General features: G+C 42.6%; 1 protein-coding gene and 1 long non-coding RNA gene across 21 annotated transcripts in view; one reads left to right on the top strand and one right to left on the bottom strand.

The window, feature by feature from the left end:
* The window catches only part of DLGAP1 (DLG associated protein 1), a 782,615-nt gene that overhangs the window by 722,240 nt on the left and 37,182 nt on the right, over nt 1-23,193 (top strand). For 16 of the 20 annotated variants that reach the window (XM_059880827.1, XM_010818853.4, XM_059880828.1 and 13 more), the window contains 2 exons: nt 4,330-4,703; nt 10,637-10,728. In XM_059880827.1, coding sequence (XP_059736810.1) covers nt 4,330-4,703; nt 10,637-10,728 — 466 coding nt within the window. The remainder of the gene's footprint in view (nt 1-4,329; nt 4,704-10,636; nt 10,729-23,193) is intronic. The other 4 variants (XM_059880829.1, XM_059880830.1, XM_059880833.1 and 1 more) reach the window with 1 other exon arrangement.
* Nucleotides 3,422-23,193, bottom strand: part of LOC112444209 (uncharacterized) — a 32,242-nt gene continuing 12,470 nt past the window's right edge. The window contains exon 2 of the long non-coding RNA XR_003032464.2: nt 3,422-4,715. This is a non-coding gene — a long non-coding RNA (uncharacterized lncRNA). The remainder of the gene's footprint in view (nt 4,716-23,193) is intronic.

Raw genomic sequence — 23,193 nt, 5'->3', positions numbered from 1 at the left:
CTTTCATGCATTGGAGAAGGAAATGGCAACCCACTCCAGTGTTCTTGCCTGGAGAATTCCAGGGACAGGGAAGCCTGGTGGGCTGCCGTCTATGGGGTCTCACAGAGTCGGACACGACTGAAGCGACAGCAGCAGCAGCAGCAGAGCATCTGAGAGTGGCATGATTCAGTGAAGTTAGTTACCTGCCCTGAGCCTCAGTCTTACTATCAAACAAATGGGTTTAGTGAGATCTATATTCCTGGGTCACGAGATCATGTCTATTGAATTCTTTTTTAATGACAATGAAGAAATACCATTTAGGTCCCTTTATATATTTTTAAATATTTATTTGGCTGCTCTGGGTCTTTGTTGCTGCAGGAGGCATCTTTGCCCTTCGTTGTCTCATGGGATCTTTGGTTGTGGCATGTGAATGCTTAGTTTCGACATGTAGGATCTAGTTCCCTGATGAAGAATCGAACCCCGGGCCTCCTGCATTGGGAGCACAAAGTCTTAACCACTGGACTACCAGGGGAAAAGCGTGAAAGTCAGTTCTTCACATCAGATGGCCAAATTATTGGAGTTTCAGCTTCAGCATGAGTCTTTCCAATGAATATTCAGGACTGATTTCCTTTAGGATTGACTAGTTGGATCTCTTTGCAGTCCAAGGGACTCTCCAGTCTTCTCCCACACCACAGTTCAAAAGCATCAACTCTTCGGCACTCAGCTTTCTTTATAGTCCAACTCTCACATCCATAAATGACTACTGGAAAACCATAGCTTTGACTAGACAGACCTTTGTTGGCAAAATAATGTCTCTGCTTTTGAATATGCTATCTAGGTTGGTCATAACTTTCTTTCCAAGGAGCAAGTGTCCTTTAATTTCATGGCTGCAGTCACCATCTGCAGTGATTTTGGAGCCCCCCAAAATAAAGTCTGTCACTGTTCCCATTGTTTCCCCATCTATTTGCCATGAAGTGATGGGACCAGATGCCATGATCTTAGTTTTCTGAATGTTGAGCCAACTTTTTCACTCTCCTCTTTGACTTTCATCAAGAGGCTCTTTAGTTCTTCTTCACTTTCTGCCCTAAGTATAGTGTCATCTGCATATCTGAGGTTATTGATATTTCTCCCGGCAATCTTGATTCCAGCTTGTACTTCATCCAGCTTAGCATTTCTCATGATGTACTCTGCACGTAAGTTAAATAAGCAGGGTGACAATATACAGCCTTGATGTACTCCTTTTTCCCAATCTGGAACCAGTCTGTTATTCCACGTCCAGTTCTAACTGTCTCTTCTTGACCTGCATACAGATTTCTCAGGAGGCAGGTCAGGTGGTCAGCCTCCAGAATCATTGACATGATTCCTGTTGACATGGAAGAGGAGATGATAATGGTCACTAGGTGGCGCCAAGTTGCATTTGGCCCTGTGGGGAGTGTAGCCAACCCCATCATCACTCTAGGAATAATGAGACACTCCCCACCCCCCAAATCACAGGTATCACATCCTGGCAGGATTTTTACATAAATCAAAGCAAATGATATGATACTGTATTTGGCTGTGTTATCCTGTTTTGATTATTCATGCTGAAAGGAAACTGGGGATAGCTGACAAGCAATCAAAAGATTATTCAGAATATCAGACATCTGATGTTGGAAGGTGGCATTTCATTTTGTTGGTGTATCAGTGGGCAGAATGTGTGAAGAACTGATTTTGACAAAATAATGAGTTCACACTATAAAAGTCCCAAGATGATCTAGTTTCTTAGATCAGATGGTGACTCGGGCGGTAAAGAGTCCACCTGCAATGCAGGAGACACCAGTTTGATCCCCGGGTCTGAAAGATCCCCTGGAGAAGGAAATGGCAACCCACCCCAGTATTCTTGCCTGGAGAATCCCTTGGACAGAGGAACCTGGCAAGTTAATAGTCCATGGAGTCAGAGTCAGACACGTCTGCGTGACTAACACACACTAATGTGTGTTAGTGTGTGTTAGTAACTAACACACACCAATGATGGTCACTCCCTGTCCCGCCCTCTCTGGTCTGCAGATGAGTAAGTGACACTGAGTGCTGTCCCCTCCAAACTTCCTGGGAATCGGTAGCTCCCTTGTGGTTACAGTGCAGGAAAATCAGTCGAGTGAGGGGAGCCATCAACCATGCACCTGTCTGCATCCCTTGGCTTCCCTGTGCTCGTGGGGAACCTGAGCCCAGCCTAGTCCTGTTCCAGCTCTGCCTCCACTGGCCACAGTGAGCCTCTGCTGGCCCTGTTATCTCTCAGGTACCTTAGCTAAAAACTGTGGAGGATGGAGTGCAGACTGCTGAGCTGTGTTCAAATGTAAAGATGTGTGATTCACGCAGAGCTCGGATGGAAGGTTTTCCTGGGGGAGCCTCTGCCAGCCCCAGGTAACTAATCTGCGGCTACATGTCTATTATTCTCATTGCCTGCGCTTTCAGAGCACACGATACCAAAATGTGACATGTGTGCTTTCCTCTTCCTTCAACTCTCAGACGACCCCTAGGAAGTAGTCAAGTATCTCTGTCCCTGTCTTTTATGGGTTAGGAAATTACGCCAAATCGCAGGGCAGCAGAACAGCAGGACAGAGAAAATCAATCTTCCTGTTCACTGTTCATCACGGGACACTTTTTTTTTAGTGATCTCAAGAGACACCCTGAATATTGAAGCAAGTATTTCATTCAACTAGATGGCCCAAGTGGCAGCTAGAACCATGGGTATCTAGCTGGCATTTGGTGTTAGTGTTAACAACAGTCCCAAAGGGAAAGGCTGGGGTGGGGTTGGGAATGAGTTGGGGGAGAAAGTGATGGGAACACAATAGTCTGAACCACTTTTTAAGGGGTCTGTGGAAAGCTGGTTAAGGACTCGTTCTTTACTGAGGGGCTAGTTCCCACTTCGAAACTTCCTTCATTTCTGTGTTTTCCTCCATCGTGCTCCATACATGCAAAGCTGAGAATAGTGTATCCAGCTTCCTCAAGACCCAGGGGTCATCCTCAGATGCTTGCAGGGTGGCTGGTGGCTGCACAGACTCAGACACCCGGTCTAATCACATCTCTTGAAGGACAGCACTTCAGGGAGCCGGCTCCTAATGGGCTGCCTGAGGGCTGGTCTCCCACTAAGTGAAAGTGAAATTTAAGTCACTCAGTCAAGTCCGACTCTTTGCGACCCCATGGACTGCAGCTTACTAGGCTCCTCCGTCCATGGAATTTTCCAGGCAAGAGTACTAGAGTGGGTTGCCATTTCCTTCTCCAGGGAATCTTCCTGACCCAGGGATCGATCCCGGGTCTCCCACATCGCAGGCAGACACTTTACCATCCGAGCCACCAGGGAAGTCCGATCTCCTACTAGCGGGTGCATTTTTACAATATTTTACATATTTTATAATAGGAGATGCACGTGCAGTGTCCTCCCTCTCAGAAACAACACCACAACTCAGAACACAAGTTTATATAGTGAGCATATACCCAAAAAAGGGAAGGAAGGAAAGGAGGAGGGGGGGAGGGAAGAGAAAGGAAAAGAAAGGCAGGAAGAAAGGGAGGAGGATCTGAGTGCAGGTGAACACCATTTGCAGGAGGTTATGCCAGTGTGCTGGAGAGGGCAATGGCAACCCACTCCAGCGTTCTTGCCTGGAGAATCCCAGGGACAGGGGAGCCTGGTGGGCTGCTGTCTATGGGGTCTCACAGAGTTGGACATGACTGAAGCGACTTAGCAGCAGCAGCAGCAGCAGCAGCATGACATTGTGCTCAGCTCACCCCCTCCCCAGGCCCCTCTCCTTCCCCCTCCAAAGCCCCCTCCACCAGCACTTTGCCCTGTTCTCAGGGTTAGAACACACAGGCTCACAACCTCTTTGCTTTTCTTCTTTTTTCCAATGTTCTTTTTTTTTTTTTCCCAATGTTCTTTATGAACCATCAGAATCTTCTCCATGAGTTACTTTGTTCAGTGTTAGCTGGGGTTAATATTTTCCCAAGAAGGCAGACTGCCCCTGGCCTCATCTGTGTTACTCATTATTTCTCAGGGTTCCCTGTTGCCTGGGAAGATTTCTACAGATGGCCAGTCCTGTCTGTTTTATGTCGGTTCATATTAATCTCCGTTTCAGAAACTTCCACCTCAGAGATCCGGTGTTTTTCATCTCTTTCTCCTGCAGTCTTGGCGGGGGGTGTCACCTTAGAGGAGGCCCACATCTGCCCCCTAAGCAGGGACCTTAGTCTATTAACAGACCTGCTTTCACGTTCAATGTCTTGATGTGTTTCATGGGCCCTAATATCCAACGGGTGTCAGTTACAGTATCAGCAGTTAAAACCCATGCAGAAATCAGTGTCTTTGTTTTCGCTGTCTTCCAGTGTCATCTTGCATTACAACATATAAGAAGACACCACCTCCAGTCCCACCCAGAACTACCACGAAACCTTTCATTTCTATCACAGCCCAGAGTAGCACAGAGTCGGCCCAGGATGCCTACATGGACGGACAGGGCCAGCGAGGGGATATTATCAGCCAGTCTGGACTGAGCAACTCCACGGAGAGCCTGGACAGTATGAAGGCTCTGACAGCCGCCATCGAAGCCGCCAATGCCCAGATCCACGGGCCTGCGAGTCAACACATGGGCAACAACGCCACCACTGTCACCACCACCGCCGCCATGGCCACCGTCACTGCAGAGGACAGGAAGAAGGACCACTTCAAGAAAAACCGATGCCTGTCCATTGGGATCCAGGTAACTGCCTCCCTTTAAAAAAATAATAATAATAATTAATTAGTTATATCTTGGGGAGCTTCCCTGATGGCTCAGCTGGTAAAGAATCTGCCTGCAATGCGGGAGACTTGGGTTCAACCCCTGGGTTGGGAAGATCCCCTGGAGAAGGCAACAGCTACCCACTCCAGTATTCTGGCCTGGAGAACTCCATGGACTGTATAGTCCATGGGGTTGCAAAGTCAGGCACGACTGAGCAAGTTATTTTTGGCTGCTCTGGTCTTCGCTGCTGCGCACAGGCTTTCTCTGGTTGCAGTGAGCAGGGACTACTCTCCCTTTGCCGTGTCAGGGCTTCTCGTTGCCGTAGCTTCTCTTGTTGGGAAGCACGGGCTCAGTACTTGTGGTGTAGGGGCTTGGTTGCTCCATAGCATGTGGAATCTTCCCGGACCAGGGATCCAACCCATGTTCCCTGCATTGGCAGGCGGATTCTTAACCACTGGACCACAAGCAAAGTCCCAACAACTTCACTTTCTGTCCTTTGAAATAGGAACCCAAAATCAAGAAATGTAAACTTTTGTTTTCCCAGATTTGCTCTCTTGCCATTTTGGATGATATAGCTATTGTAGAACCAGACTCTCAAATTATTGGCTCTGGACTCCCCTAAGTTAAATGTAATTTTAGGGAGTTCCCTGGCGGTCCAGTGGTTAGGACTCCACGATTTCACTGCCATGGGTGCAGGTTCAAACCTTGGTCAGAGAACTAAGATTTTGTAAAGCCATGTGGCCAAAAAAAAAAAAAGTGATCAAAAAAATTATGAAAGTGTTTTGTCTATAGACATTATTAGCAATTTTTTTCCCAAAAATATTCCATTTTTTAAAAATTGAAGAATAGTTGATTAGCTGCTTTTATTTTTGTTCTTCAAATTGAATGTTGTAAGACAAGGGGATGATAATTAAACAAACATGGACGCAATATCAAACATGAAGTGCCCTCAATTCCTGATGCACATTCGGAGTCTCAAAAAAAGAGCGGGCATCCAAGAAAAACCTGGGTTGCTGGGTGGTGTTACGGTGTGTTTGATGCTACTGAGTAACCACATGAGAACAAAAATGGGAACTACTTCACACAGATGTGGGAGTGCTGACCAGTGAAACCAACAGGGACGGAGAGCGTGGAAAGCAATAACTCACATCACAGCATCGTGAGGGAAGAATGTGTGCCAGGGTCAGTGTGATTGTGGGTTGCTTAATCATGCATGTCATTAAAAAGGCGGAGACTCTGGCAGACTTCTCAGCTCACGTCAGTGTTTTCTGCTGCCAGGTGATAAGATCAGACTGATCCTTGGGCTGATCAGTTCAGCTTGGCTTACCCTGCTGGAAGGTTCCTTCCATCCACGTAGAAGAGGCATTCTTTCCCCCCCACTTTTTTTTTTGTGTGCTGTACCATTATGCAGGTGCCCTTTGAATAATAACTTCCTGACATGGTGGCCAATAAATCTGTCCACGCTGAACCAACTCTAAGGCACATCTGAGAGCAGGCATGGGGTACGTTTTCACAGCGATGATGGATGTTCGCCATCCACTCTGCAGCATCCACTTTGAAAGGGCAATTAGACTTTCTCTGGTAGCAACAAGTCAAATGCTTTTATGTAACCTACAGGTTACCATGGCACGAGTTGTCAAGTTTCCTAAAAGAACTTGTAGCACTGGTGGCTTGGGACCAGATGACCTAGCAGGAGGCCAGGGTCTGGAGCCAGCCTCCACCCACCCTCACCCCAACGACATTCCAGGAGCTGATTCCCTCCCATCGCCCAGAGGATTTTGAGGAGTGGGGAAGAGCAGAGGTCCCTCCTCTGTGTTGTCCCAGGCAAATTATTTCATCTTCCGGAGTCTGTTTTCTAATATAGCCCACCTAGGGTTATTTGGAGGACTGAGTTTACAGAATGCAGCTTTTTGTGAGGGTTTCAGTTAGGGATGATGAAATAAGATTCTAGGGATGGATAATGCTGCTGGTGGTGCAACAATGTGGATGTACTTAATGCCACTGGAAATGGACACTTAAAACAGGTTAATATGGAGAATTTTATATTCTGTCCATTTTGCTGTTCATTTAGTTGCTAAGTCGTGTCCAACTCTTTGCAACCCCATGGACTATAGCCAGCCAGGCTCCTCTGTCCATGGGATTTCTCAGGCCAGAATAGTAGACTGGGTTGCCATTTCCTTCTCCAGGGGAGAAGGAATAGCCAGTCTGTTCTCCTTTCTGGAGAAAATTAATATTACCAATATTTGCATCTCCCTGCAGGGTTATTTTGCACACGTGCTTAGTCGCTCAGACATGTCTGATTCTTTGTGACCTTGTGGACTATAGTCCACCAGACTCCTCTGTCCATGGGGATTCTCCAGGAAAGAATACTGGAGTGGGTTGCCATGCCCTCCTCCAGGGAATCCTCCCAACCCAGGGATTGAACCCACGTCTCAGGCATTGCAGGCGGATTCTTTACTGTCTGAGCCATCAGGGAAGCCCAAGAACACTGAAGTGGGTAGCCTATCCCTTCTCCAGGTGATCTTCCTGACCCAGGAATCGAACTGGGGCCTCTTGCATCACAGGCAGATTCTTCACCAGCTGAGCTACTAGGGAAGCCCTATTTTGCACATAGTCAACCACATGTTTTATTTATACCCTTTTTTTTTTAACCCAAATATTAGCAGCATATACCTCTCACTAGTCTATATCTTGCCTTTTTTTTTCACTTAACAATATAATTTAAAGGTAATTATTTATCAGTCTTATTGTTCATTTTGTTTAAAAGCTTCTATCTTTATCACCTCCTAGGTCCGCTGGTTAGTTCAGTAACTCTCCAAATTATAAAGCATTCATGCACTATATGACATCCAACTTGTATTATTATCATTATTAGCCAGTAAGATGGAACTATTCTGAAATTCATAAAAAATATTGAGAACAAAGACTTTGTTTCAGAGACTGCACTGCTTCTTGAATATCTGGATATTTTAGTGAGCCAAAGAATTGTTCTTGCTCTTCTTCGAATCTTTGTTCACAGCTACAGAAATTATATGAGAGGACTGCATGCTTTACGTGGTTGTCTCATCCAGCCCCTACAGCAGCCTTCTGGTATAGGTGGTGTGATCACCTCTACCCCAGAAATGAGAACCCAAAGTCACACATCTTGTGTTGACAGAGCCTAGATTGTACCTTCACATTTATTTTTAATTAGTTTATTTTTTTTATCTTCTGGCTATGCCACATGGCACATGGGATCTTAGTTCCCTGACCAGGGATCAAACCCATGCCCCTACATTGGCAGCTTGAAGTCTTAACCACTGGAGCATCAGGAAGATCCCTCACCTTCACATTTAGTGTGACCACGTGATGCAGCTTCTTTGATGAAGAATAATAATAGAAGGCAAAAGGAAAAGAGGGTGCCAGAGGATGAGATGATTAGATAGCATCACTGACTCAATGGACACGAACAAAGTCCAGAAGATAGTGGAATACAGGGAAGCCTGGTGTGCTGCAGTCCATGGGGTTACAAAGAATCGGACATGACTTAGCGATGGAACAAGTAAACTACAATTTAGGCTACAAAATAGTCATCAAATTTCATTACACTGCAATCCAACTTAAATCTGAATCCCTCAAATACGTGAGATTATTACTAAGTCCTCGGACTCCTTCTCCTAGTTTACCTTTTTAGGGTCAGAATTCTCAAATCTTTTCCAACATTTTAAATTTAATCTATATCTAATAGTTAGCATTATAATCATTTACTTCACAACCTGTGTGAACCTAGGCCAATCACTTAGTTTCCTCATGTGGAAAATAAGAATAATGATAGTTGCTGTTGCACTGGTACTTCATAGGTTATAATAGAAACTGATGGGTACAATATATGTAACGTTCAAGCATAGTGCCTGGCATGCTAAGGGTCAATACATATTGGGCTTAGTTGTTATTCTTAGTATTATCCTCCTTTAAGTGTTAGTCACTCAGTTGTGTCGGACTCTTTGCCACCCTATGGACTGTAGCCTTCCAGGCTCCTCTGTCCATATTTCCCAAGCAAGAATACTGGACTGGGTTGCCATTTCCTCCTCCAGGGGATCTTCCCAATCCAGGGATCAACCCCATGTCTCCTGCATTGCAGGCAGATTCTTTACCATCTGAGCCACCAGGGGATGAGCAAAAAAGTAACAGTGATAGTAACTTGAAGGGAAGTGAAAGTCACACGGTGGGGTCTGACCCTTTATGACGCCATGGACTATACTGTTCTCCAGGCCAGAATCCTGGAGTAGGTATCTGTTCCCTTCTCCAGGGGATCTTCCCAACCCAGGGATTAAACCCAGGTTTCTCAAATTTCAGGAGGATTCTTTACCAGCTGAGCCACCACGGAAGCCCATCCTCCTTTAAGATGATGATTATCCAAACAATGCTAAAATTGTACCATCCGCCATGGGCGTTCTTAGTTTTTTTTCAGGAAAGAGATTTAATTAATCCTGCAACATATTTCAAAATTTTAAGTGTCTCTTCAAAAGTTTAAATAGATTACCCCACACACTATATGAGAGAGGTGACATTTGTCAATATTTGGATCTAAGGGGATTAAAGTCAGAGATAAATTTACTGGCAATGACTAAAGCTTAAGAAGATTACAACACTTTGATGCAAATAAGCTATGCGTCTGGATGTGGGGGCCAGCCTAGAACAGGAAACAGCAGCCTCCTCTCCCATCCTCGGACCTCTGCTTCCTTTCTTTCTCCTTTTCTTAGGGCGTGGAGCATCCTGGTGTTTTTTGTTTTTTATGGTTATACTGGGTCATTGTTGCTGCATGTGGGCTTTCTCTAGTTGCAAAGCGTGGGCTTCTCATTGCAGTGGCTTCTCTTGTTGCAGAGCACGGACTTTAGGCACATGGACTTCACTAGTTGTGGCTCTCAGACTCCATAGTTGTGTTTCAGTTTTATAAGACTTACATTAAATTTTATATTTAGAAAAGAAATAATTTACTAAGAAAAAAGATGAATAAAACTAATTGCTCTGAATAGTCACAAAATTTGTTTCATATTTGGGTTGGGTCTGATCTGTCACATAAGCTATCAGTTATATTTAGATATATTTTCTATATGAATTATAACATACACATAGCTATTTAGAAGCTATGAAGTGATATCCAAAGCCAATTCCTTAATTTAAAGGGGAAAAAATGAAGTACTCTAGAGTTTATCTTAATAAGTTTATAGCTAAATATCCCAGTATCAACAATTCTAACTACAGTAAGTGAAATTTCTTCCTTCTTTTCTATTTTGTTATGTGCAAATTCAAAACTTTAAAAAGCACAATCCCATGAGGTGAAAGTGAAAGTCGCTCAGTCGTGTCTGACTCTTTGTGAACCTATGGACTGTAGTCCATGGAATTCTCCAGGCCAGAATACTGGAGTGGGTAGCCTTTCCCTTCTCCAGGGGATATTCCCAACCTAGGTCTCCTTAATTGCAGGTAGATTCTTTACTAGTTGAGCCACAAGGGAAGTCCAAGCATACTGGAGTGGGTAGCCTATCCCTTTTCCAGAGGATCTTCCCAACCCAGGGATCGAACCAGGGTCTCCTGCATTATAGGTGGATTCTTTAGCATCTGAGCTATCAGGGAAGCCCATCCCATGAGGTACTTCCTCCTAATACAGTGCTCCCAAGTAAGTACATCCTAACAAATCTCTGCAGGAATCAGACATTTATTGGGCAACTTAGGAGTGAACAAAACTGCATTTTACTAAGATCAGCAGAGTCAAAGTGCACGCTAATTATGTAGTGATGCTGTTCATCAAATACACAAAGATTGAATGCATCACCAAACATTCCAGCAATACTACAGATGTTTCTAATGAAATGAGACTTTGTTTTTCAAGAAAGATGACTAAAATAGAGCACCTCTACTTGTGGCTATTTCTTCAGGTGGATGATGCTGAAGAACCTGAGAAAACAGGGGGAAATAAAGCACCCAGTAAGTTCCAGTCCGTAGGAGTGCAAGTAGAAGAAGAGAAATGGTGAGTTTACCATTCATCCTCTTTCATCTTGATGTTGGCAAGTACAAAAATACAAGTATTTTTTCCCATGATAAACCTTCAATATTCAGTGATAATTCCCATTAGCTTCTGGGAGCATTAGAGGGTAAGCCTAAGTTAGCTGTTCCTTTCTCTGCTTTAATACTGGAGACCATTTTATTTACATTTTAGCTAGAATAGCAGTGCGTGCTAAGTTGCTTCAGTTGTGCCCCACTCTTTGCAACACTGTGGGCTGTAGCCCGCCAGGCTCCTCTGTCCATGGGATTCTCCAGGCAAGAATACTGGAGTGGGTTGCCATGCCTTCTTCCAGGCGATCATCTTCCTGACCCAGGGACTGAACCCGCCTCTCTTATGTCTCCTGCACTGGAAGCTGGATTCTTTACCCCTAATGCTACCTGGGAAGTCCCAGAATAGTAGTATTGGGGCCCAAAATAGGCTTCAATAGCATGATGATTAGTTTGAATTAAAATTACTTAAGGAACAGCTAATGCAAAGAATGATACCTTTACCTTCTCTAGAATCCCTGAAAGCAGGAAATATATCTTCCACATGAAAGGTACCCTTCTTGTACTGGGAGCTGGAAAGATATTGTTATCACCAGAGACAGGATTCAGGGCCGAGAAGCCTGCACACTTGTTATTTCTTCATTAAATCATTACCCAAGTCCAAACTCTGCTTAAATTCCTTACTAATTAAACACCCAAACCTGTTTCTTTGCCCTGTCACTCCCTCTCAGATTTATTGCTCTTTGTCTACAAAGTAAAAGGCTATTTGCTTTGGCCACTTCTTAGGTTCCATTTCTCTGCGACCTCTGTGCACACAAATTAAATTTTTCTTTTTCTCCTGTAAATCTGTCTTGTGTCAATGTTATGATTGGTCTAGCCACAAGAACTCAAGAGAGGAGCAAAGGGGAGCCTTTCCCCTCCCTGACGGCAGAACAAGTGCATCCCGCTCACACATACATACGAGCATTGTGTGAAGTACCGCTGTTCCCAAACTGCTCCTCTTCAGAGAGCTTTCCCATCTTAGACGACAAGACGTTTTAAGAGAAGAGGACTTTCTCTCTTTTTTTTTCTTTCTTATTCCTAGAACTAAATAGTAGCTCACGTTTAGCATGTGCTCAAAGAATGACGAACAAAAGAACAAATGAGGAGTAGGAAGACTTTCTGTCATTACGCAGAATCACTAGTTTCTTTAGGTTGTTCTTAAAAAAAAAAAAAGCTAGATTAAAAAAAAATATTTTTATTTATTTATTTATTTTTGGCTGCACTGGGTCTTCATTGCTGCACACAGGCTTTCTCTAACTTCGGGGTGAGGGCTTCTCATTGCGGTGGCTGCTCTTGCTTCAGAGCACAAGTTCCAGGGTGCACAGGCTTCTGTGGTAGCTCAGTAATTGTGGAAAACGCAGGTTTAGTTGCTCTGCCGCATGTGGAATCTTCCCAGATCAGGGTTAGAACCCGTGTCCCCTGCTTTGGCAAGCGACTCTCAACCACTGGACCACCAAGAAAGTCCTTTTAGATTGATCTTTAAAATATGCTTAGAGTCTTAGTATCCAGAAGTAAGAAATTTAGAGTTTGAGAAGATCACTGAATCCAGAAGCTGAAGGGAACTTCTGAGGTCAGCATCTTCATTTTATAATGAGGATTTGGTCCAGAGAAGTAGGTGAGTTTCCCAGTCAAACTGTGAGGACCATGATGGACTGGGACTATGTTTACTGATAACACAGAACCCTCAGCTTCCAGACCATGCTTTTCATATACTAAGTATACAGTTAACTGTTGACTGGATGGGGTAAGAATGCAGTTATCGTGGAGAAAGAACTCTATATCTTAAATCAGGAAATCATTTCGACTTTGTCACTAGCTTTTTAAGTGTTAATTAGGAGAAATCACTTGGATGTCATTCATCCATCCATTCAATAAATATCTATGGGGACTTCCCTGGCAGTCCAGTGGTTAAGACTTCAGCTTCTAAAGGAGTGGGTGCGGGTTTGATCCCTGGTTGGGGACTTAAGATCCCACATGCCTCAAGGCCAAAAAACCAAAACATAAAATAGAAGCAATATTGAAACAACTTCAATAAATACTTTAAAAATGGTCCACATCCAAAAAACAAAAATGCTATGGAATGTCTCCTATATGCAAGGCCCCATGTAACATAAACTTAAATCTGAGAATAAGCCACGTTTCAGCTGATGGAAGGGGTCTTATTCTACAGTCTCTTAGTTTGACACTACCCTTGCATCTAAAAGATTTTCCATATATGTACATATAACATTTTATATTATTATATTTGATATAATTATACAATGCTGGAAGCCCAGATAATTGGTACAGTCCTTCTAGAAATTAATATGACAAAAATTGGTGATAATTATACATCTATCCAGATATACTGACCCAGTAATTCCTTTTATGAGGCTATCCTAAATGAAATCACTCAGTGAAAGGGAAACAACTGTGGAACATTATCATTGTAAAAAAAATATCAATTATCAAATGTCAAGAAAACAAGAATGCTTTTGTAAATTATAGCACATCGCCAAGACAGGCTATTATACAGCTATTAAATATGATTTTGTAAAGAGGATATGGAAACATGGGAGAAATTCCCATGGTACAATGTTAAATGAAAAAGAGGACATAATACCCACATATAATATTCACAAAGATGGACAAGGACTGAAATGTAATCTGTAAAAATTGTAGATTTAGGAGTGAATTTTCCCCCCTTTACTCTAAAATGTTTAATTATTATATCTACTTCAAGTTATAGTAATCATCATTTTCAAACCAACCCTTCTGGCACATGTTCCTTTCACGGTTTTAGAAAATGTTTTGAAAAAAATGTAATGACTTCCCTGGTGGTCTTAGTGGTTAAGACTTTGAGCTCCCAATGCAGGGGACATGGGTTCAATCCCTGATCTGGGAACTAGATGGCATGCCACAAGGCATGGCCAAAAAAAAAAAAAAATTCAAAAGAAAATGTAAACTTAGGAGATATGAAAGATCTCATGGTAAGAAAACACATTTCTCCTTCCCCCACTGGCCCAACTTGCTTGTTCCCCTCAATGATGGTTAAGGGCACAGATTCCTGAGCTAAAGCACCGAGATTCAAATCCTGGCACTACCACAGCTGGGAGGCCTTGATCAAATTATTAAACTTCTTTGTGCCTTGGTTTCTTTATATGTAAAAAGAAGATAACAGGCAGTTTCTGGTCCAGCAGGTAAAGAGCTTAGAAGTCACCACTCTGTCTTAACAAGTAAAAAACTTTTCAAACCAAAAAATCAACAGTTCTTCTTAAACCAGGCAGAGATGTGAGGCCACAGGGCAAATTACTGCTCTAAGAACTAGAGAGACAGACAGACACACAGAGAATCACAACTTACTTGAGTTCAGTTCAGTCGCTCAGTTGTGTCCAACTCTTTGTAACACCATGAACCACAGCACACCAGGCCTCCCTGTCCATCACCAACTCCCAGAGTTTACTGAAACTCATGTCCACTGAGTCGGTGATGCCATCCAACCATCTCATCCTCTGTTATCCCCTTCTCCTCCCGCCCTCCATCTTTCCCAGCATTAGGGTCTTTTCCAGTGAGTCAGCTCTTCGCATGAGGTAGCCAAAGTATTGGAGTTTCAGCTTTAGCATCAGTCCTTCCAAAGAATATTCAGGACTGATTTTCTTTAGGATTGAGTGGTTTGATATTCTTGCTGTCCAAGGGACTCTCAAGAATCTTCTCCAATACATTTTAAAAGCATCAATTCTTCAGTGCTCAGCTTTCTTTATGGTTCAACTCTCATATCCATACATGAATACTGGAAAAACCATAGCCTTGACTAGAAGGACCTTTGTTGACAAAGTAATGTCTCTGCTTTTGAATATGCTATCTAGGTTGGTCATAACTTTCCTTCCAAGGAGTAAGCGTCTTTAATTTCATGGCTGCAGTCACCATCTGCAGTGATTTTGGAGCAAAAAAGTAAAGTCAGCTACTGTTTCCACTGTTTCCCCATCTATTTGCCATGAAGTGATAGAACCAGATGCCATGATCTTCGTTTTCTGAATGTTGAGCTTTAAGCCAACTTTTTCACTTTCCTCTTTCACTTTCATCAAGAGGCTCTTTAATTCTTCTTTACTTTTGCCATAAGGGTGGTGTCATCTGCATATCTGAGGTTATTGATATTTCTCCCGGCAATCTTGATTCCAGCTGTGCTTCTTCCAGCCCAGCGTTTCTCATGATGCACTTTGCATATAAGTTAAATAAGCAGGGTGACAATATACAGCCTCGACCTCCTCCTTTTCCTACTTGGAACCAGTCTGTTGTTCCATGTCCAGTTCTAACTGTTGCTTCCTAAGCTGCATACAGGTTTCTCAAGAGGCAGGTCAGGTGGTCTGGTATTCCCATCTCTTTCAGAATTTTCCACAGTTTATTGTGATCCACACAGTCAAAGGCTTTGGCATAGTCAATAAAGCAGAAATAGATGTTTTTCTGGAACTCTCTTGCTTTTTCCATGATCCAGTGGATGTTGGCAATTTGATCTCTGGTTCTTCTGCCTTTTCTAAAACCAGCTTGAAAAATAAATAAATAAATAAAACCAGCCTGATCATCTGGGAGTTCACAGTTCCCAAACTGCTGAAGCCTGGCTTGGAGAATTTTGAGCATTACTTTACCAGCATGTGAGATGAGTGCAATTGTGTTTGAGCATTCTTTGGCATTGCCCTTCTTTGGGATTGGAATGAAAACTGACCTTTTCCAGTCCTGTGGCCACTGCTCAGTTTTCCAAATTTGCTGGCATATTGAGTGCAGCACTTTCACAGCATCATCTTTTAGGATTTGAAATAGCTCAACTGAAATTCCATCACCTCTACTAGCTTTGTTCGTAGTGATGCTTCCTAAGGCCCACTTGACTTCACATTCCAGGATGTCTGGCTCTAGGTGAGTGTTCACACCATTGTGATTATCTGGGTCATGAAGATCTTTTTTGTACAGCTCTTCTGTGTATTATTGCAACCTCTTCTTAATATCTTCTGCTTCTGTTAGGTCCATACCACTTCTGTCCTTTATTGAGCCCATCTTTGCATGAAATGTTCCTTTGGTATCTCTAATTTTTTGAAGAGATCTCTAGTCTTTTGTGGAGAAGGCAATGGCACCCCACTCCAGTACTCTTGCCTGGAAAATCCCATGGATGGAGGAGCCTGGTAGGCTGCAGTCCATGGGGTCGCTAAGAGTCAGACACGACTGAGTGACTTCACTTTCACTTTTCACTTTCCTGCATTGGAGAAGGAAATGGCAACCCACTCCAGTGTTCTTGCCTGGAGAATCCCAGGGACGGGGGAGCCTGGTGGGCTGCCGTCTATGGGGTCGCAGAGTCGCACACGACTGAAGTGACTTAGCAGCTAGTCTTTTGTATTCTATTGTTTTCCTCCATTTCTTTGCATTGATCTCTGAGGAAGACTTTCTTATCTCTCCTTGCTATTCTTTGGACCTCTGCATTCAAATGGGTATATCTTTCCTTTTCTCCTTTGCTTTTCGCTTCTCTTCTTCTCAGAGCTATTTGTAAGGCCTCCTCAGACAGCCATTTTGCTTTTTTGCATTTCTTTTTCTTAGGGATGGTCTTGATCCCTGTATCCTGTACAATGTCACGAACGTCCGTCCATAGTTCTCAGGCACTCTGTCTATCAGATCTAGTCCCTTAAATCTATTTCTCACTTCCACTGTATAATCATAAGGGATTTGATTTAGGTCATACCTGAATGGTCTAGTGGTTTTCCCCACTTTCTTCAATTTAAGTCTGAATTGGGCAATAAGGAGTTCATGATCTGAGCCACAGTCAGCTCCCGGTCTTGTTTTTGCTGGAGTAGAAACCCACAAAAGAAAGCCCCAGTGGGAACCAGTGCCAGGACAGGAAAACCTGAATGGTGATTGATGAACTGCTGGCAGCTCAGTGAGGACAAGTTTGAGAGTTAAAAACTTTATGGGGACCCAGTTATGAGGGGCCTCCATAGTTCATGAGTTTTACCTGCAGCAGCTCTACCAGATCTTCACAGTAGAAATCAGAGAAGAGCCCCATCCCCACCCTGTGCTTCTGGAAGAAAGAGGGGGAAAGGAACCATTCAGAAATATGCCAGAGCCTTCTGTTCCTAAAAAGCTCTGGCTGCAGAAGAAACTAACTTACCAGAGCCTAATCTTATTGTTGCTGCTCAGTTGCTCAGTTGGGTCCAACTCTTTGGGACCCCACAGACTGCAGCCCACCAGGCTCCTCTGTTCATAAGATTCTCCAGGCAAGAATACTGGAGTGGATTGCCATTTCCTTCTCCAGGGCATCTTCCTGACATAGGGATCAAACCCAGGTCTCCCGAATTGCCAGGCAGACTCATTACCGCTGAGCCACCCGGGAAGCCCAGAGCCTAATCTGTTGGGTTTCTAATCAGAAGAGAGAAGGGAAATACCTAACCTCGGCCCCCTCTTGCACACTTGTACCACAGTGGGAAGGGGAAGGGGATGAGAAATACTGTTGAAATTCACTGTCCAAGGACACAGGCTCATTGATTGACCTAATCATAGGGCTAGAAAATGCTTCCCCTCACCCCTCACCTTACCACTGCATTTACTAAACACCTATTATTCACCATGGGCTTCCCTGATAGCTCAGTTGGTAGAGAATCCAACAGCAATGTAGGAGACCCTGGTTCGATTCCTGGGCTGGGATGATCCACTGGAGAAGGGATAGGCTACCCACTCCAGTATGCTTGGGCTTTCCTTGTGGCTCAACAAGTAAAGAATCTGCCTGCAATGTGGGAAACCTGGGTTTGATCCCTGGGTTGGGAAGATCCCCTGGAGAAGGGAAAGTCTACCCACTCCAGTATTCTGGCCTGGAGAATTCCACGGACTGTATAGTCCATGGGGTCACAAAGAGTCGGACACAACTAAGCAACTTTCACTTCACTTCACTTATTACGCACCACAGTTCCTTTTACCCACTACATCATGTCCATCTTTCAACAATGACTTACAAGGCATGGGTTGTCATTCCCTTCTCCAGGGGATCTTCCCAACCTAGGGATCAAACCCAGGTCTCCTACACTGCAGGCAGATTCTTCACCAGCTGAGCCACCAGGGAAACCCTACAAGGCATACTAAAAGGTAAAAATACAACTTATTAAGACTCAACAAGCGTTAACACAGAGGCATCTATAACAATGTTGGACATATCAGACCAGGTATTTTTTAAACCATGATTAAAATGTTAAGGACCATAATGGAAAGAGTAGACAGCATACAAAAATAGATGAACAATGTTAGCAGAGAGATGGAAACTCTAAGAAAGAATAAAAAACAAATGTTAGGGATCAGAAACACTACCAGAAATGAAGAATGCTTTTGATGGGCTCATTAGCAGATAAGCTACAGCTGAGGAAAGAACCTCTGAGTTTGAGGATGCAACAACAGAAACTCCCCAAACTGAAAGCAAAGAGGGAAAAAAACAACCCTGAAAAAAAAAAATCACAACAAAATATCCAAGAATAATGAGGCAATTATATAAGGTTTAACATACATAATGAGAACACCAGAAGGAAAAGAGAAAAAGAAACAGAAGCAATATTTGAACCAACAGTGACTAAGAACAGCCCCAGATTAGTGTCAGACACCAAACCACAGATCCAGGAAGCTCACAGAAGGCCAAGCAGGATAAATGCCCAATTCATCACAGCTAGGCATGCCATATTCAAAGAAAACCAAGGGAAAAAATCCTGAAAAAAGCCAGAAGGAAGACATTTTTCTTATGGAGGAGCAAAAATAAGGACTGTATGTGACTTTTTCTCAAAAACCATACTAGTAAGAAGAAAAGAGAGTGAAATATTTAATATCGAAAGATAAAAACACCAATCTAGAATCCTGTATGCTGTGACACTATCCTTCAAAAGACAAGAAAAAATAAAAACTTTCTCAGACAAACAAGAATTGAGGAAATTTGTAAATCTGTAGATCCAACTTGTAGGAAATGTTAAAAGAAGTTCTTCAGAGAGAAAGAAAATGATATAAGCCAGAAACTCAGATCTACATGAAGAAAGGAAGAGCATCAGAGAATAAATGAAAGTAAAATAAAAACTTCTTTGTCTTATTCTTAATGGATCTAACAGGTAATACTTTGTTCAAAATAATAATAGGAACAATATATATGAATATCTTACACTCTTTAGTAGAAGTAAATTGAATGACAGCAGTACTACAAAGGATGAGAAGATTAGGGCTACTTAATTATTATAAAGTATGTTCAATACTCTTGAAGTGATATAGTATTATTTGAAAATGAACTTGGACCAGTTGTAAATCTACTAAGGCAACCACTAAAAAGAGTAAAAACAAGAAAATATAGCATATGTGCTAAGAGGGAAATATGTGGAAGACAAAAATAGGAACAGAGGACAAGGAAACAGAAATCTCATAGATATTAATCCAACTATATCAGTAATCACTTTGCCACTATTGGTGGTCTAAATATACCAATTAGAAGACAGAGGTTGTCAGAATGCATAAAAAATACTACCCAACTTTGTGCTTTCTATAAGAAATCCATGTTAAATATAAAGACACAGATTAAAAGTAAGGTGATGGAGAAAAATATACTGCATTCAGTTCAGTTCAGTTCAGTTCAGTCACTCAGTTGTGTCCGACTCTTTGAGACCCCATGGACTGCAGCACGCCAGGCTTCCCTGTCCATCACCAACTCTTGGAGCTTGCTCAAACTCACGTCCATCGAGTCGGTGATGCCAGCCAACCATCTCATCCTCTGTTGTCCCCTTCTCCTGCCTTCAATCTTTCCCAGTATCAGGGTCTTTTCCAATGACTCAGTTCTTCACATCAGGTGGCCAAAGTATTGAAGTTTAACCTTCAGCATCAGTCTTCCAATGAATATTCAGGATTGCTTTAGGATTGACCGGTTTGATCTCCTTAAAGTCCAAGGGACTCTCAAGAGTCTTCTCCAAGACCACAGTTCAAAAGCATCAACTGTTGGGCGCTCAGCTTTCTTTATGGTCCAACTCTCACATCCATACATGACTACTGGAAAAACTATAGCTTTGACTAGATGCACCTCTGTTGGTAAAGTAATGTCTCTGCTTTTCAATATGCCGTCTAGGTTGGTCATAGGTTTTCTTCCAAGGAGCAAGCGTCTTTTAATATCATCACTGCAGTCACCATCTGCAGTGATTTTGGAGCCCAAAAAATAAAGTCTGTCACTGTTTCCATTGTTTCCCTATCTATTTGCCATGAAGTGATGGGACCAGATGCCATGATCTTAGTTTTCTGAATGTTGAGCTTTAAGCCAACTTTTTCACTCTCCTCTTTCACTTTCATCAAGAGGCTTTTGAGTTCCTCTTCACTTTCTGCCATAAGGGTGGTGTCATCTGCATATCTGAGGCTACTGATATTTCTCCCAGCAATCTTAATTCCAGCTTGTGCTTTATCCACCTGGCATTTCGCATGATGTACTCTGCATATAAGTTGAATAAGCAGAGTGACAATATACAGTCTTGACGTACTCTTTTCCCAATTTGGAACCAGTCTGTTGTTCCATGTCCAGTTCTAACTATTGCTTCTTGACCTGCACACAGAGTTCTCAAGAGGCAGGTAAAGTGGTTTGGTATTCCCATCTCTTTAAGAATTTTCCAATTTGTTGTAATCCACACAGTCAAACGCTTTAGCATAGTCAATAAAGCAGAAATAGATATTTTTCTGGAACTCTTCATTTTTTTGATGATCCAATGGATGTTGGCAATTTGATCTCTGGTTCCTCTGCCTTTTCTAAGTCCAGCTTGAACATATGGAAGTTCATGGTTCATGTACTGTTGAAGCCTGGCTTGGAGAATTTTGAGCATTACTTTGCTAGTGTTGAGAGATGAGTACAATTGGGCGGTAGTTTGAGTATTCTTTGGCATTGCCTTTCTTTGGGATTGGAATGAAAACTGACCTTTTCCAGTCCTGTGGCCACTGCTGAGTTTTCCAAATTTGCTGGCATATTGAGTGCAGCACTTTCACAGCATCATCTTTCAGGATTTGAAATAGCTCAACTGGAATTCCATCACCTCCTCTAGCTTTGTTCATAGTGGTGCTTCCTAAGGCCCACTTGACTTCACATTCCAGGATGTCTGGCTCTAGGTGAGTGATCACATCATCGTGGTTATCTGGGTCATGAAGATCTTTTTTGTATGGTTTTCTGTGTATTATTGCCACCTCTTCTTAATATCTTCTGCTTCTATTAGGTCCATACTGTATTAACACTAGTCAAAAGAAAGCAGGAGTGAACTTCCCTGATGGTCCAGTGGTTAAGAATCCACGTACCAATGCAGAGGACACAGGTTCAATCCCTGGTCTAGGAAGATCCCACATTGCCATGGAACAACTAAGTCTGTGCACAACTACTGAAGCCCACGTGCCTAGAGCCCATGCACCACAAGAGAAGCCCCCACAGTGAGCAGCCTGTGCACCACAACTAGAGAGCAGCCCCTGCTTGAAGCAGCTAGAGAGAAGCCTTCAAGCAGCAGTGAAGACCCAGAGCAGCCAAAAATAAAAAAAAAAAAAGCAGGAGCCTGCTATATTAATTTCGGACAGAGGAGCCTTCAGAGTAAGAAAAATTATCAGAGATAAGGAAGGATATTACATTATATTACATATAACATGAATAAATCTCTCTGAAGAGTGAAGTCTCAAGAAAGCAATTATACTATCTTTTCTTTAAAGATAAAGAGAAAATCATCCTAATTTTTTAAATGTACTTCAAACATTTCCCCTGCAGTTAGCAATTTTATATCACCGAATTCATGCCCTGACACTTGGCCATATCTGTAGGAATGTTAAACATTATATGCCTAATAGCAACCCCCAAACTTCAAATGAGCTATTTTTATCATGTTATTAAAAAGTTGAACATTTAATAAATTATTGCTGTTCCCCAGTAAACTGAGTAATTTCTTTTAAATACATCCCCCCAAAGAGCTGGCAGCCCCAGTTTTGGTGGTGCTTAAAATTCCAAACCATACCCATTCTTGAAGGTCACTATGTAGTTAACTGCTATGAAATAAATAAGCATTAAAAATTGATGTTAATGATTGTTTTCAACCTTTCCATAAGAAATTTGCTATCAAGCAGAGATTACTTGTTTCTTCAGTCTCTAATTATAATTCTTTTTATAATTTTGCTGGTAGTCATTCATTTAGATAGGATCTTAAAATACAAAACTGGGTAGATGAGATTTCTTAAAGACAGCTGGGCTTTTTTTTTTAATATTTTAAATTTTTAAAAATTATCTAGTGATAAGGTAAGACTTGTTTTCACATTGAATGGCTATTACAATCCATCTCCCACTTTCCCAAATAAACAGACTGATAAATGACACTAGCCTAACAAAAAGTGAAAAAAGAAAGAAAATAGAGCAAGAGAAACAAAGATAGTGCAAAGAGAAGAAGATTAAAAGACTTTGTAAGATGGGCTTCCTGGTGGCACAGTGGATAAGAACCTGCCAGCCAACGCATGGATTCCATCCCTGGTCTGGGAAAATCCCACATGCCTTGGAGTAAATAACCCCATGTACCACAGCTACTGAGCCTGTGCTCTAGAGCCAGCAAGCCACCAACTACCGAACCCCGTGCACCCTAGAGCCCAAGCTCAGAAACAAAAGAGAAGCCACCAGGATGAGAAGCCCACCCACCTCAATGAAGAGTAGCCCCCGCCTGCTGCAACTAGAGAAAGCCCACACAACGCAACGAAGACCCAGTGCAGCCAAAAATAAAAGTAAATTAATTAAAAAAAAAAGACTTTGTAAGAGGCTGAAACTCAATATCACTTTTTGAAACCATCACGATTTAGGAACTAAATCTAACATAGCAGAGTCCATCTAGCTGATTCATCTCTTAAAAGGTAGACTTGTAAACTCAGGGTGCTATTCAGTGCTCCCTATTGAAACAAAAGAAAAAGTTAGTAACTCATTACTAAAAAGATAAGATGCACTGATAACCTATCTACTTCAAGAAAAGGAATCCAAATGGAGGATCACAGACCTTCCTCACTTATTCGCAGGCAGGGACCACGCACAGAGGAAGGCTGTCTGGAGGTCACTAGATTAAATACTATGGCAGCACCAAGCCAGGGTCCATGAATGCATGGGGTTTTGAAGCAAGACTTCAAAACTTCCTTTAGGCTAATAAAGCAATGTCTCATCTCCACCCAACATTAGCTGTGTGCTTTATGTGCTCAGTCACTCAGCCGTGTCTGACTCTTTGCAGCCTCATGGACTATAGCCTGCCAGGCTCCTCTGACCATGGAATTCTCCAGGCAAGAATACTGGAGTGGGTTGCCATTTCCTCCTCCAGGAAATCTTTCCGACCCAGGGATGGAATCCTTGTCTCCTGCATCTCCTGCATTGGCAGGCAGATTCTTTACCACTAGCACC

Source organism: Bos taurus, chromosome 24 (assembly GCF_002263795.3).
Source record: "Bos taurus isolate L1 Dominette 01449 registration number 42190680 breed Hereford chromosome 24, ARS-UCD2.0, whole genome shotgun sequence".
Lineage (NCBI taxonomy): Eukaryota > Metazoa > Chordata > Mammalia > Artiodactyla > Bovidae > Bos > Bos taurus.
Note: the sequence above shows the minus strand (reverse complement) of the source record. Positions and strands in the feature narration are given on the sequence as shown.